Source organism: Protobothrops mucrosquamatus, unplaced genomic scaffold (assembly GCF_001527695.2).
Source record: "Protobothrops mucrosquamatus isolate PMUCROS unplaced genomic scaffold, P.Mucros_1.0 scaffold61, whole genome shotgun sequence".
NCBI classification, from domain to species: Eukaryota; Metazoa; Chordata; class Lepidosauria; order Squamata; family Viperidae; genus Protobothrops; species Protobothrops mucrosquamatus.
The window spans coordinates 914,159-931,132 of record NW_015386440.1 but is presented as its reverse complement, the minus strand read 5'-3'; the positions used below and the strand labels follow the sequence as shown (position 1 = coordinate 931,132).

Below are 16,974 nucleotides of genomic sequence, written 5' to 3'. Positions count from 1 at the left end.
TGAGATTCGAACCTGGGCTGTCTGCATGTTAGGCAGATGTATTAACCTCTAGGCCACAGGTTCTTTCTCACTTTGTCAGCTATGAGACAGGGGAGAAGAATTATCTTGAGTTTGGTGCACCCTGTCGGCCCAAATATGGGAGAAAGGAATCTTTTGCCTGTATCAGCTCAAACTAGAGCCATCCGCAGGCTTAGCAGTCTAATTTATTTATTTATAAATACATAAATCCTGGAAAAAATGTCATATACAAGGTTTCATGTAATATATTTCAGATAAATTTGCCTTCCTTTTTATAAGTATTGTTCTGATTTTTAGGTTTTGGTTAATTAGCTTCAAAAGCATGATGCCTCTTGATTTAATCATGCCACTTTATTAGTTGGATTACAAAACTTTTCATAATTCCCTACATTAATTTCTCACTATACATCAGAAAATTCAGAAAATATCTAAATGAAGAGTTTGTATTACTCATTCCAGATTATATGATATACCTCTATAGTAATGACAATTTTTGCAAATGTCGGAATCAAGAAGGCACCTAGAAGCCCTAAGAGCTGAGAAAGCAGCTACCTTGGGAAGTTAAAATGTTAAGTCTGAGGATGATATGTTATAGGAACATAAATAAATACGCTAGAAACTGATGCAATATGATACTAATTCTACTATTCCTGTCCACTGTTTTTCATTCTCTAGCTAACTACCACCTATTCATTAGGACCTGCAATTCTAGTATCTGTATTTTTTGAATATCTCGTGGAAATCCAGTGGAGTTGCAGGCTTAGGGCAACATTTATGCCCTTGGGATTGTCAGATCCCAAAATTGTCCCTCTCAGAATTTTCTCAGCATTTAATTATCTATATTATTTTGCAGGTGCTTCTTTTTATGAAAAAATTGGACACAAAGTTGATAATGACCAACTTCTCCTTCTTTTTATTCTCCTCCTCTCTTTATTATATGATTGGCCACACAGGCAGTCAGATGTTTAGACTAGATTTCAGATTTTTATTCACCTATAAAGTCCTTCCCAGGGACCTGGAATAGGCAGATGTTGTTGTTTGATGATGTTATAGGTGTCATCACAAGGTGTAACCTGTTCCAACTTTGGTTAAGACGTTAAGACACCAAACAAGAAACCATCTTAGCCATGAAAGCCAGCTAGAATGTTGAATTGATCATCAGGAGTGGAAATTATTTTTAAGCACTGCTATTATGGGACAGTTTTATTCCTCACCAGTCAACTGGTCTTCTCAGCTATACTCATCCTTAATTGGTTCTGGGAGGCATGATGAGGATCAAAAATGATGAATACCAAATGAATTTTTCCCACAAGGAATAATGTGGTGAGTCACAAGACAGCCAAAACATACAAGTTCTAGCTTATGCATTGAGCTAACTAACTAACAATGAAAACTAATCTCAATGGCAAAGCACAGACCCTTCTCTGCCTAATTTACTGACCTTGAGATTACTAGAAAAGATGAAGCTCTTAAAAGAGAGGATGAGATAGAGAAAGTGAAAGAATGAATTATGAGAAGCATCTTTGCTAAAAAGAAAAGCTAACTGATTCTGACAAGTTCATGGTCAAAGAAACAGATTTATCACAGAAACGTTTTATGTTTCTCTGACTAATTAACTGTTATGGAAGTAAATTTAAGACAAAGAAAGGAGGATACATTTTTTCAGAAATCTGAGGGAAGGCTAGGGCAAGATATACAGATATAGGGCTTCGTTTAAGTTGTCATCAATTTAAGCCAGAGATCAAAGACTTCTTTCTTGATCCTGGCAAATTGGAAATAAAATATTAACTTGGGCTAACAGCTGACTGAAGGAATATAAGAACTGTTTCAAATAGTTTGGAACTTTTCACAAGTTTATGAAAAATGGAGAATACGAGGCAGAAAAGAGAGAGAACTGTTTATTTAATATTGAGGAGCCTTGTAAGGACGAATCACAAAGCAACAAGAAACTTGAATGGGTGTTTCAGAAACTATAGAACATAAAATATTGTAGAAAAACCACTCCACAATAAAAAATACTAATAAGTAGATATTAGCCAAGAGCTTGATATATGAAGTCTGAATCATAAAAATGGTAAAATAGATGTGAAAAAACACCTTCCAATGAAGGTCTTTCATGAAAGGGAAAAAAGCCAGAACTATTCCTGTACAACAAAGATTACAAAAAACTAATGGTAATGGTTAAGGCACTAGGCTAGAAAGCAGAAGACTGAATTTTAGTCCCAACTTAGCCGTGAAAGCCAGCTGGGTGATCTTGAGCCAGTCACTCTCTCAGCCCAACTCACCCCACAGGGTTGATGTTGAGAAAATAATAGGAGGAAGGAATACAGTATTAAATATGTTCACTGCCATAAGTTATTTCTAAAAATAATAAAAACGGGATACCAATAAATAAATAAATATTTCAGGAGAAAGTTTATCTCTCCCACATACCAATGTCCTTACTTTAGTATACACAGGTATAAACATATTCCTTAAAAGGGGATGTATGTGGTTTCCCTATATGCAATTTGACATTCTGTAGAATTTAATATCTTCAGGAAAGAAATATGACACTATGAAAGGCAGGATCCTGAATTCAATAGCCTAGGGTAAACTATAAGTACTCACCCTTGTAATTTATAGAAATAGTAGAGGCTGCCAGGCTTTACAGCTTATAAAGACAGAGAAAATACAGTCTGCCAGAGTACCAAATTAATGCTATGAACATAACTGGATGAACTGAAATCCCATGATCATAAGGATATATTTACAAAAAGGATTTGCATATTAAACATGTGGATCATATTAGCAACCCAGACTCTTTGTATGCTTTAAATTATTATTATTAATTCACTGCTAACAATAGTTAAACCTTTGCAGCAAAACATGAGATATTTTCTTCTGATTAAACCCAAAAATTGTTGAGCAACAGCTTGGATAAATGAAGAGATGATTGAAAAAAAACAATGGGAAAAAATTTGAACTCTAAAAGGCTGATAGTCAAGGAAAGGCATATTATGATCAGAAACCAAGAAAAAAAAGTATTGCTAAAAAGAAATGGCAAGATAATTAATCTAAGAGCGTAAAGACTCATTCAATATTCCGATAATCGAACCATAAGAGTACCATACCCGCTTTATGGAACATTCCTCCTCCCTCTCCCAATTGATATCGTAGTAGGTTCCGTAAGTCCTTGAAGATCTGTCTATATTTTAAGATGGCTCCATTGTTAATATTTACTTTCTCCTACTCCTAGTGGTTTGTTTTTTTAAAAAAATGACAGTTTAATATTTTTAATAATGATTGTTTTTCTATATTTATTGCTTTATTTAATTGTTGTACACCACGTAGAGTCACTTTTTGTGAGATTGTCAGCTATATAAATTTAATAAATATATTTATTAAAAGTTACAAATACCATGTGCATCATGGTAGTTAGGAAAATACCTAGCAAAAGACATGTATAGTAAGATATAAATTAATCTTGTCAAAGGCAGTTTGTCCTAATAGATATTCAGAATTCTTGAAAATTATCTTTAACCAGAAAGACTACCTCATAAGTCAGTACACCTGTCTTGTTTAGCACTACAGAATGAATTGTTGGCAAATTTTCCTCAGTTTTAATAGGATTTTCACTCAATAGAATTTGAAAACTGAGGAACGTTTGCTTATGATTCATTCTGTAATGCCAGACAATGTTCAGACTTCTACCTTTCATCTAGCACAAGGAAATCTATAGAATATGTAAGGATATTGATTTGGACTGTTATATTATAACAGGGGTCTTCAAACTTGGCCCTTTTATGACTTGTGGACTTGAACTCCCAGAATTCCTCAGCCAGCATCATAAAAGGGCCAAGTTTGAAGACCCCTGTATTAGAAGAATGATCCGCTTGCATCACCTACATCTTAAAGAAGACATACGGATATTAGGAAGTACTTTGTAAAGAACCTTCCCCAATGCTGATACTCTCCAGATATGAATACCAACTCTGACAATTCTCAGCAAAAACCACAAAGGTAAAATGATAATCCAGGTATTAAAACTGAAGAGGGTTGCTGTGATGAAGCCAAAAGCTTGATCACAGTTACATATTCAGTTCAACTTTTATTTCTGTTCAGTCATTCCTAAATTGTTAAATCTGCAATAAATCTCCTACTAACCTACCATCTGTACACTTTTTTCCAGTTCCTGAGGAATTGCAAAGGTAGATGAAGGCGCCTGGGTCAAAGGCCATGCCCCAGCCTGAAAAATAACCATATTAGCATTTTATTTTTACACCAAAATTATGTCATTCAAAAAAACATATAAAGCAGCTGTCATCTTTAAAAAACAAAACAAAAATCCATGTATAATCATAGGAGCAGAGCTGTGAATAACATTATTTGAAATGATAAAGCACAGAAATCCATGGAAAGCTAAATAAAGGAAAATCTCCTTGGTTGACCATGGTTCCTGATAAATTCATGAACATGTCTATGTCAGTAATATTGGAAACAAAGCAAAATGCTACAAAAAGACATTTAACAAATTGGCTTTAAAAGAAAAAGTAGGTTTTAAGTGGGTAATAATCAAAATAGCAGAAAGGGCCCAGGCTCTCCAGCTCTATTCTTGGCAAAGTCAAGTGTTCGGGGTACAATCACATAATTCCTGCAGGCTGAAAATTATGTCCACCTCCCTATTAACTGCTAAAAGACTTTATTATTCTATTTTTCTCACCAGATTCTTCAAACAGTCACAAATGCAAAGCATTTAATTGAGCTTCTCATTTTGAAAAAAGCAGTCATGGACAATATGAAAACCGGCACTTTAGCTGGTGCTTCCAGGCATGTCACAAATATCCTACAAGAGATTTTGGGCTGCTGGTGTCTGAGAAGACTTCTTTTTGCAGCATCCCATCATATTCTTGAAGAATTGCTCTGACTCATCTGTACAGATGCTACTGGATTAACACTTTTGTGAAAAATGTTCTATGTTAATGAAGAAACTATATAAAATATAAAAAGAAATTTAGGTACAGGTAATCCTTGACTTACCAAAATTTCTGTTGTTAAGAGAAACATTTGTTAAGTGAATTTGCCCCATTTTACAACTCTTTCTTGCCACGGTTGTTGAATAAATCACTGCAGTTATTACTTTAGTGACAGTTGTTAAGTGAATCTGGTTTCCCCATTGATTTTGCTTGTCAGAAGGTCACAAAAGAAGATTAGATGATTGTGGGACACTGCAACCATGATAAACGTGAACCAGTTGCTAAGTGTCTGAATTCTGATCATGTGACCATGGGGATGTTGTAATGGTCGTAAATATGAAAAATGGCCATGTCACTTTTTTCAAGGTCGTTGTAACTTTGAATGGTCACTAAATGAACTGTTATTAAGTTGAAGACTACCTGTACAAGATTACATAATATTCAAGACTTACATTCAATGAATGTTTGCTCTGCATTGTATGTTACGAGCAAACTTAGGAAAATGTAATGTAATCAAAATCAATCAATGTTTGTAGATGCTGACAAAATGCCTTAGAAAAAAATAAACTGAAGACAGAGGAGAAAAAAAAAACAGCCCTAAGAAGATTTATTCTGTTCAGTGGCCATAAAAAGTTGAAGGCTGTTTATAAGAGGTCATTAAATGAATTCAGCGTTTCCACTGACTTTGCTTAGTGGAAGCAGGTTGGGAAGTTGTACGGGGGGGGGGGGGAATCACCTGACATCAGGATACTGCAACTGTTGTAAAACACATGCTGGTTGCCAACCCTCCTAATTTTGATTACCTGAGTTTGGGGACATTGTGACAGTCGCAAGTGCAAGGACCAGTCATAAGTCACTTTTTTCAATGCCATCATAACTTCAAACAAGCACTCAATGTATGCTCATAATTTGAAGACTATCTCTATGAACGAGCTTTTCTTCCTCCCCTTTTTATTGTCATCAGAATTAATGTGTGTGTGTGGGAAACTATCTAAGGCGTTTTCGTAAACTATTTTCAAGTCCTGTGTACCGATCGCTGCCTTGGTAGTGAACCTTCTCTCCTTAATATCCGAAGACCTCTTGCACTTGTTCTTGTACCATCAATATTATACACTTAAGTGTGGACACACACAAATGAAAACACACAGAGATACATTTCCTTTTCAGTACCTGAAGAACATATATCTGAAAACTAATTCCCAAATCTACGACGGTGTCTTGATTTTTTATGAAGTTGGTGAATTTGTTGTTCAGATCTGCACTAACACTCATGTCTGTATACATTCGATGGAGTTTGCTAGTGAACTCATAACCACAGGCTTGCTGTAAAAAAAAAGAACACGCACATGCCAAATTTGTAGCTTGACACTGACAAAGATGTAAGCATTTGGTGAATTAATAGCCTATAACACCATAACAAATGTATTTGCTAGATGTATTTACCCAAAAGGTAAATGTGTTAAAAGACAGATGCTTTTGAAAGAAGCTATTTCTGTCTTATGGAGAATGAGGACCTTAGAAAAAATAGTGTGGTATCAAACATGATTCAATAAATATTCTACAAGCACATTAGTTTTAATCTTTAATAACAATAAATCTAACCATACAAACAAAAAAGCTCTTATTTTTAAAAGTAAGAAGGCAATCTGAAAGCAAAAAGTTTAAGAAGCACTGCTGTATATCATACTGACACTGAATAAATTAAAAATGAAAAGCTACTACAGGTAGTCCTTGGCTTAAGGCCATAATGGAGCCTGTTCATTATAGCTGTAAGTTGTAACAATCATAAAGCAGGCCACCATATGACTTTTTGTGGTGGTAGTCAAGCAATCTCGACAGTCAGAAGCCCATTGTTTGTTGTGGGCTATTTTTGCCAAAAATAGCCATAAATGTGGTACATTGCTGAAAGCCTGACATCCAGTCAAGTGACAACAGGGTTGGTCAAAACTGTTGTCAGAACTGAGTCATAAGTAATTTGGGGGTAGGGCTGTCATAACTTTAAGGACTACCTGTATTCATGAAAGCCAGCTAGAGGCACTCAGCTGGAGAGTATTTATATTATGCACAGAATAATTGAACAGCGAGCTTCTTTGTTCTCATGCCTCAAACCTTTTTTATTGTTCTATAAGTAGTGTAAACAAGTGAAGAAGTGCATATTACAAAGAGAAATAAACACTATGAAGAGCACAGCCAATCATCCCAGTTCATGGATTTAGATTCCTTCTGAAACTTTCATCTATTCTATTAGGTAGAACCAATTTACAGGAGACTCTGGTGATGTCTGTATACTCTATGTAATAAAAGTTCTCTGAAGATCATCTCCTAGTTAACTGAAGTTTTTTTAGCACACAGCTTTAAATCAGGAAATCACTATTTTTCTAACTTACATAATCTTAGCACCACCTGCAGGTTCTTTTCTTAATATGCAATTTTCAGCTAGTTAATTTTCAGGACAATTTTCTAGGTGGAAGACAACCAGAATCTATTAATTGTATTGAATATAATTATATTAGCGGCCTGAAAAAACAGCTCACCATATTGTTAAAAATTGACTTGCAATCAGGTTAGTAACTGTTTATAACATGAATAAATTTAAGCACCATGAAGAGCTGGGTTTACTGTACCAATAAACTAGTATTTACCTTTAATTTGTTAATCATAGCTTCTTCGGAATCCATGGACATTGATAAACCATGTATAAGCCTTTTTGCCAACATTCTGGCATAGAACTATAGTTAAAAAAAGCAGAAGTTCAGATTTCCTTGCATAACAAAAGTATTTTCCAAGAGGAAAAATAAAAGTACAGTAATCTTCTGTAGGATTGTTTACCTTTTGAAAAACATCTTTGTCATCAATGTACTTGAAAACTGTAATGAAGCTTGTAAGTTTGTCTTCCACTTCATTTTCTGTCATGCCTTTCGCTGATTTTTTTAGCAAATTGTCACAATATTTGGCCAACTCAAGTTAAGGAAAAAAAAGAATAGTCATTAAGGCAAAAAGCAATCATTATGATGACAACTAACTAGTGGTAAACAACTTAAGTGATGCAATCAGATGTGGCATAGTGAAGCAATTGTCTAAGTTAAAGGAAATTACATTTAATTTATTTATATATTTGTTCTTCAAACTTACATGTCATTTCATTTGCAAACAGACTCTATAGATTGTAATCAGACCATAATACTTCCTAGAAAAGCCAAGTTTTAATAGCTTTACTAATTCCAGCAGGATCAGGGTTGGCCTGATCTCAAAAGGGATGTTTTTCCATAGAAATGGGACAGTAATGGAAAAGACCTGGGTTGATGATCCCTGGTGGAAACACTTTTTTTAAGAATAGGAACCTGAGTAGATCCTCCATTTCAGGCCTTGTTGGATCAGTAGATACTGTTGGAAGCAGATACCGGATTCTGAGCTTTGTAGGACTTCTAAGTGACAACCAGAATTTGACTTGCACCCCAAAGCCATCTGGTATTGCAGGCAATTCCTGCAAAACATCTGTCATCCAGACAAACTAAGCTACAGCCATAACAATTCTGGTCATCATTTTGGAAATTTTCATTATTTGTTTGCTTGCAGAAAACCCTACAAAATATTATCTGGTATTCTCCACTTAAACTTAAGCGCATAAATAGTATTTGACACTTACCAGTTCAGGAGCTTTGCAGATAGACTTTGGTTCCCTATAGTTCACTACTGATGTTAAAGCCTATTTAGGAGCGCAAGAAAAATAACTTTTATAAGGTATGCAAATGTCATAGCACACATATGTAAACAATACCATTGAGAATAAACTCCCAACCGCTCTCTGACATGGGAGAACTGGGGTAATGCTGTGATTAGGGAAGTTGGATTATGAATAGAGAAATTCATATTCAAGTTGATACTCTGAATCAATCACCACCTCTCAGCCTCTCTACCCTCAAACCTCTCTACCCTCAAACCTTTGTATTATAGTTTACGATGGCATAGACACCAATGTATTAATTGCGTATTGAATTTTAACACTGAACATGGTTTCTGAAACTGACTTGTAAATACCATGTGCTCCATTATTTACAAAACTTTTAGTAAGATAAAACAGTGGACTAGATTATGAACTTTAATTATACCAGTGCATGGTGTAGGACGAGGATACATGATATCCCCTGGATTTAATGTCTTATGGACAAATTGCAGGGGCAATAGAGGCTGCACTCGTTTGGTACAGGAATACATGTATTCTTGTATGCAGATGCTGCTGCATTACTGGCTGTGAAGCCAAATGATATGCACAATTGTTAGACAGATTGCACGGTACAGTAAAGAATATTGATCTGAAAATTAATATAAGAAGGGCAAGTTGGATTAGATGTCTGCATATAAATGAAGAAAAACTAAAGGAGGAATTTGTCGACATTAAGAGTATGTTTACTAAAAATAGAGTTACAGATGGAGAAATATATGTATATCTATAATTTTGTCAATTGAAATTTTGAAGCAAGAATAATGGTGTCTTGCTAAATTAAAAATGGCATGGTCACTAATTACTACTTTTGCCCTAGTGAAAATTACTATTTAACAGACAATTTGTAGGCAGAAAAACCACACCAGCAACCAATGCTACCCTTTCCTCTCAATAATTGTTTAACTCAGAAATATGTTAATCTCTCTTAATTTAGATACCCTTTTCTGCCATGAAGCTGGATTGCTAATTGGCTAATGCAAAGAATAATCTTGACCGACTGAACTAGGAGATAACTTCCAAACCCCATTTAGCAAAACATCAATAGAATTGGAGCACGGAAAGGGGAAAGTTTTTTTTAATAATAATAATATTATGCCTAAGAACTCAGTGATAGTCTGTTCTTCCTACTTCGTGGGAGATGCAGCTGAGTCTATGTAACTCTTCTTAGCATTACTAAATTAAAAGTTGCAGAAATCAGATGTCTATAATGATATCTGTTTCTTTTATAGGCCACACCTTTTGGTTGGCTGATGAAACTGTCTGGAATTTCCTTATCCCATGGAGCTTTACATATGGTTCCTTAATCAGGGCTCATCTGTTAACCAGAGTGATAGCTACAAATAAGTGACTTCATTTTTATCCTGTGACCAGTTACAGCCTAATTGTTTCCTTATGGGCTGGAAAGTTTAATATTTATTGTTTCCTACATGGGAGTGCAGCTAAAATCTGTCAAGCCATTTTCAGAGGATTTTAGTGACTTTAGCCAGGTAGCCAAGCTGTTCATATGCTTGAAGTAGGTTTTATCTTCTTTTGTAGTGTGTGATTAAGTGGAAGTAAAAATAGCCCAAAGCAAATACATTCTTATTTAAGTATGCATCTGTTTCTAAGCCTTGCTCTTCCTCTTGAAAGCACAGCAATATATCCTTTGGTTTTGTTTTTTTAAAAATCATATAATTGGGATGTCTGCTTTTTTTTTTAAAAAAAAATATCTTAGGTCACATTTCCTTTTTATGGACACCAAACAGGATGGAGAAGTTTTAAGAGATAGTAATGGGTTGGAGTTGTTTTGTTTTTTTCAAACTTTAAGATGTGTGGATTTCAACTCCCAGAATTTTCCAGACTCTGTATCCTTATATCTTAAAGTTTCCAGGTTTGAAAAATATTGTTGTACAGGGCAGTATATGCTTGTAAGGAAGAATAGTTGTCCAAAAAAAAAAAAAAGAGGAGGAGGGGAGAATGGCAGCTTAATTCTTCCCACTCTCTAATCCTGAGTAGCGAGGCAGGGAACATCTGGGAAAACATAAAATGAAACTGAATGCAGGGAGAATAGGTTAGGATATTTGTTTGAGAAAACATAAAGAGTCAAGGGCAAGAGTGCTGCATAAAAGCAAAGTGAAAGAACAAATGAAAAGGATTTGGAAGAAAGAGAGAATGAGTTCAGGGGGAAAGGGAAGTCAGACAGACATTGTGAATGGATGGAATTGAAGAGATTCCCAGAAAAGAGAGAGGTGTGAAAAGAACAAAGGAGACAGGGACGGAAGCTCCAAAAATGTGTCTCAGTGGTACATTGTCTGCTCCCTCTTAAAGAAACCACACCTTTCTGCCACCTGCAGGACATTCATGCAAGTTTCAGGAAAATACCCATGTGGCCGAAAGGAGACGGACAAAACGTGAGAAACTTCTTCTACTCTGTAAGGGCTACCGTAACTCAAACATTGAGAGATGCAGCCAGCACGTCCATCCAAAGAACCTTTTCTGTTTCAGAATCCAATAGCTGCAAAGTATGGAGAGGTATGAAACAAGGAGATTTTGCAAGGAAGGGGAAATTAAATGGAATTAAGTTTACTGAAGTACACTTCTTTTTCCTCCCCTTTTTTCTTATCTCACGATCTCAAGTTTCTTTCTTTTTCTATTTTTTTTAATGCTTTTCCAGGTTTTGCAAAACACTGCTTAACTTGAAAAGGATTAAGAATGGGAAGTGCATAAAAGAAGTGACAGAAATCTAACCCACAATAATAAAGTCCCCACTTCACTGTTGCTGTTTAAGATTGCCATTCAATGGGCAAATTAATCATCTTCACAAATTAAGGACTGTCTCAGGGCATCTTTTAAGATCCCATTCAAAAGAAAGGGATTTGGTATGAATAATAAAAAAGGTGAAGTCTATTTCAACTCAAGCTGAGGAATCAGTAGAGCCACCCAAAGTTTTCTTTGCAACAATGTGAAAAGGGTTTGACGCTGGTCCTTCTGATTTTTTTTTTTTTAACAACCTTTTAGCCTTGCCAACCACTAGCATTCCATAGTGGTTTTCTACCAAAATACTACCCAGGCAACCCTGCTTAGCTTCCAAATAGCATTAATTTCCATGAATTTGTTCTAAATTTGTTCACTTCTAATTCGATCCCTATGTTCATCACTACTTGGGTCTGTGCACTATTTTCATTGGGCTCACCTTGTCAAGGGCACTCATAAAACGCTGGTCACCATTCAAAACAGTATTTATGAGCTGAACAAATTTACTGTGTACTTCCAACACTGATTCTACAAACTGAGTGGGCATCTAAAGACAAAAACCAAACAGAGTAATAAAAACAATTCTATAACAATTCTTAGCAAAATAATTTTGCTAGAAGGAAAAACTAAGAACACTGCCTAAACTCATATCCTATTAAAAGTATGAATCTGTAAAAGAATAAAATAATTCTCAGAATATGTTTGCTGTCATCAATTTACAGCTGTTAACCTAGATTTTTTATTACACAGTACACTCCTGATGTTTTGGAAGTCAACTCCCTCAATTCCCAGTTCATTGAACCTTCCAAGTTAAAATTCAATTCATCTGACTGGAAGGATGATGGTTATTATTGCTAAGAAACACTGCCCAAATTTGATAAATGGGTTGATCATTGCTAGTTCATTGTAGAAAAAGAATAAGCTCACTGGGCAATTCAAAATCTGTATTTTCTTGTGTTGGCAGATATATGAATATTAACAATCTTGGCGATTTCCAGAATTCAGGTTTAGCTAGATAGTTGGGAGGCATATAATCCTGGCCAAGGCCATAACTATACTTACCCATGCTTGATACTTTTGTTTACAGTGTATATTATATTTATAAGCAGCCTTCCAAATGTGATGGGCTATAGATTTAGGGCAGAGTGATTAAATATGAAAAATGGAGTCCTTAATGCTATCTGATTTCTTTTGCTTTCAGATATTTCACTCATTAACGAGGTAACGTCATCAGTGTGAGCAAGTGTGGGGTTTGCACCCTGTTTTTATATAGTAGCTTGCCCGGCCTATGTTGGTGAGAGTATGGTTTTCACTTTGGTAGCTCCTTGAGCTACCAAAGGTATTGTGATATAAGCTGTTTCAGTTAAGTGAGAGAGAAAACCCGACTAAATGAGCAAATTCTACTTTATTATAAAGCTACCTTAACAGCATTTTGCAAGTGTGAAGGCATAAATTTCCCACCATCATTTTTAACCATCTGAACAATTAGGGCAAATGTTTCTTATGTTTCTTTTTCTGATTGTTAATTCATTAGGGGCTCTTAAATCTCTTGTCTGATTGTTTCCTAGGTGATCATCCACACATTCCATTACACATGCAGAAGCTTGAAAATAGAAAACAATACCCTAATCAAAGAACTACCAAGAAGAAAGCTATACTCTCACTAACACTGGCAGGGTAGGCCACTGTTAAAAGCAGGGAGCAAACTCCACACTCACTAGCACTGGGGATGTTATCTTGTTGGGTAATGAAAGGTCTACAAGCAAACAACCAAGCTCAGAGAGCACCAAAGACTCCACAGTTCAACCCTGAGCTATAGATATTTTCTTCTATAAAATGGAAAGTTTAATGCAGTTACAAACTTACCACTATGAGAAGGACTTTATTAAAGACCCAGGGTTAAAGATCCCCTGAGGTTGAGCTTGACTGTGGTTTAAATGCACGTGTCCGTGCTATTTTCTTGACCCCAATAGAGAAATAGTTTACTGTTACTTTCTTCTGAGATGTTTCTTCAATGTCTCAGTCTTATCTACAGCCTTGGGATTTCTTGGTTGCCTTTCATTCAAGTACTAGGTCCATGTTTGCTTAGACTTTTGACCTCAGCCAAGGTTGAATACCTGAGCTAAAGTACAGGTAGCCCTCAACCTACGCCTACTAATTGAGCCCAAAATTTCTGTTGCGAAGTGAGACAAATGTTAAGTGAGTTTTGCCCCACTTTATGACCTTTCTTGCCACAATTGCTAAGTGAATCACTACAGTTGTTAACTTAATAACAGAGTTGTTAAGTGAATCTGGCTTCCCCATTGACTATACTTGTCAGAAGGTCACAAAAGGTGATCACATGACCCATGGACATGCAACCATCATAAATAAGGATCAGTTGCCAAGTATCTGAATTTTGATGACATGACCATGGGGGTGCTACAATGATTACATGAAAAACAGTCATAAGTCACTTTTTTAAGTGTTGCAATTTTGAATGGTCACTAAATGAATGGTTGTGAGTCAAGGACTTGCTGTACTTACTCAAATCTTCTGTAAACCATTCAAGGCCAATAAAATGCTAATTCACTCATTTTTTTCTATAATGAAATTAGCAATATGGTCTATCAGATTACCAAATTACAAAAACTCATGATAAAACAAGCAAACTTAGAGTCACTAGTAACTTCTTTTTATTTTGATGTATCAAATCATTTTCTCCTCCTGAAGAAGAGAAACTTACATTTTCCTGAGAAAGATTGCTGGTTGCTCTAAGGCCCTCATCATGGATATGGTTTTGTAGTTCCTGAATCATATGAGGTAAGCCACTTGGCACAGCATGAAGCAGTGTGTACATATTCGCCATATCTGCGTAAAGAAAGAACTTGATTTTCAGGATAGGCATTTTTTAAAAAAATCGTTACTCTCAAATGCTAATATATAAACAGCACGATGGCTTTGGAAACCATCATTCCTTCCTAAGACACTAAAAAGAAAGAGAGTGAGAATGTGTGGTGACCTTTGTACTCCACTTTATGTCAGGAAACCTGCTTTATAAAATCACACTGTATGGGCTGTTGTTGACCTATGCCATTGGTTAAACAGACTAGAAGCACCGGTGATGCAATGGTTACAACTATTGTAAGCTAACTTTGCCCACAGCCAGGGGTTTGATCCTGACTGGCTCAAGGTTGAGTCACCTTTCCATCCTTCCGAGGTGGTTAAAATGAAGACCTAGATTGTTGGGGCAATATGCTGACTCTGCAAACTACTCACAGAGTGCTGTAAAGCACGATGGAGTGGTACATAAGTCTAAATGCAATTGCTATACTACTTAGCATTGGATATGACAGAAGGCTGAATTATAAATTAGCTTTAAACCAGGTCTAATAAAAGAAATAGGAGATATGCATACACCTTCTATGAAACTCTTGGCTCTAATCCACACTTACTCCCTGTGTTATGTAGCCTCAGAGAGTAATGGCCATCGTTCTTACGCCTTTGGTTAGAAGGAAAAGTACTTTTGAACACATTACTTTTAATATGTATTCAAACTTTTATCCCACAGGACCATTTTACCATTTCTCTTCTCCTGTCTGATGATGTTATGGCACTCTGCATGAAGAAACTGTAAGTGGTCTGCTACCATTCGCTGTTGGCATTCATTAATTACTTTGCCGTAGGAACTGGGGTGTAGATACTTTCGACATCTTACTTCTTCATCTTTTAGCCTACATAAAACCTAAAAATAATTTTCCTCATTAAGAACGCAATCAAATAGTAAGAGCCTAAAAGTAAAAGGAAGCATACCAGGGCCAATTCAAGACCGAGGCAAATATAAAAAGTGCATTTTTCAAACTACGTACTCTAAAAAAAAAGGCTAATTACATTATTTGTGATGTTATTATGCAATAACAAAGAGAAAACATTTTGGGGGAAAAAGTGGAAAAATGGGTTAGGGTGAACTATGGTGCCAAGGAAGATATTTCTAAGAATTTAAGAAAGAACAAGAATACTGATAAAATTGTAATGGAACTTTTGCAAACAAATATTCTTAAGATTTCAATCTCAAAATATTTATCAGGGCTGTCTCCTATGAAGGTCCCTTAGAGACTTGTTTTCTGGCTTGTTTCCTTGTTTAACAATCAAGGAAATAAAGCAGGGTGACCCTATATCCTATTCTAATATTAGTTATCCTGGCTAGTATTAACTATAATTCTTATCTACATTTGATTAATGCTTCACACCCATAGCATCATTCTGAACATTTACACTTTGCTTATTGTTTTATGTAAAAATATACATAATTGGAAGTGGTCAAGTAACAAAATATCAGTAAATAAATATGTATCAGAATAATAACAAGCAGCATAGAGCAAGCCCTGGTCACCTCCTGTATGGATTACTGTAATGCATGGGCTGCCTTTGAAGAGTATTCGGAAGCTTCATCTGGTATATGGTATGGCACAGTTACAGTATTTGTGCACCTAGATTGTTACACCTCTGCTCCGCGAGTTGCACTGACTTCATTTCAAGATGTTAGTAGAGACCTAAAAAGCACTATGTGGCATGGGGCCAGGTTATCTGAGGGACCACCTTTCCCCAATTACATCTACCTATTACATCAGATCCAGAGATGTTATAAGTCCTCTCCATGAAGAATGTCACTTGGTGGGACTCAGAAGGAGGCCTTTTCTGCTGCAGTACCTGTCCACTGGAACAACATCCCCCCACTGAGGTGAGACTGACTCCAATCTAGCTGGCTTTCCAGAAAAGCCGGAAGACATAGCTTTGCCTGGGGATGCAGTGTTATTGATAGAGAACCTGCTAAGTGGTTATGTTGTAAGGAAAATGAATTTAAACAAACAAACAAACAAATAAATAAAGCAAATATACAAGTCAGTAACAGTGACTAAAAAGTAGACAATCAAATAAAATGTTTGGCACAACATCAGCTCAAATAATCTATTATCAAAGGGCTATCTAAAACTATATGAATTTAAGGGTGCAAAAGGTGAGCTTTCCAAGAAAAAGGAAAGAAAAATCTATTGAAAAGATCACAGAATGGTTCAAAACTAGGGAACAGGTATTGACTTGAATGAAGTATATGGTATTTGCAAACTGAATGCCTTTTATTTCTTTAAGCATCTTATTCTAATTTAGGTTGCTGCCTTATGACATAGACCACATCAAAAATAGAGTAATTATACAACCTGACTATAGCTCCCCCCCAAAAAAAGATTATACTACATTTTGGAAATAAGAGCAAATGCTTCTTCTGATTTAGCTTGCACCTGACTTTGGATATATAGATAATCCTCACTTACTGACCACTCATTCAGCAACCGTTCAAAGTTACAACAGCGTTGAAAAATGAGACTTTGACTGGTCCTTGAAGTTCCGGTCATTGCAGCATCTTTGCAGAAATGTGACTGGCAATTTTGGTGCTTGGCAACCGGCAAACATTTACAACAGTTGCAGGTTACAAGATCTCGTTAATGGCCTTCACAGCCGTTTCCAATGAAGTCAATAGGGAAACTGGCAGAAAGTCACAAACCAATC

At 35.9% G+C, this 16,974-nt stretch overlaps 1 protein-coding gene across 2 annotated transcripts in view; it reads right to left on the bottom strand.

The window, feature by feature from the left end:
* The window catches only part of CUL2 (cullin 2), a 43,366-nt gene that overhangs the window by 11,992 nt on the left and 14,400 nt on the right, over positions 1 to 16,974 (bottom strand). For both annotated transcript variants that reach the window (XM_015812016.1, XM_015812017.1), the window contains exons 9-16: positions 14,992 to 15,154; positions 14,156 to 14,280; positions 11,870 to 11,977; positions 8,620 to 8,679; positions 7,803 to 7,931; positions 7,616 to 7,702; positions 6,144 to 6,296; positions 4,169 to 4,246 (exon numbers count right to left, since the gene is read on the bottom strand). In XM_015812016.1, the coding sequence (XP_015667502.1) occupies positions 4,169 to 4,246; positions 6,144 to 6,296; positions 7,616 to 7,702; positions 7,803 to 7,931; positions 8,620 to 8,679; positions 11,870 to 11,977; positions 14,156 to 14,280; positions 14,992 to 15,154 (903 nt within the window). The remainder of the gene's footprint in view (positions 1 to 4,168; positions 4,247 to 6,143; positions 6,297 to 7,615; positions 7,703 to 7,802; positions 7,932 to 8,619; positions 8,680 to 11,869; positions 11,978 to 14,155; positions 14,281 to 14,991; positions 15,155 to 16,974) is intronic.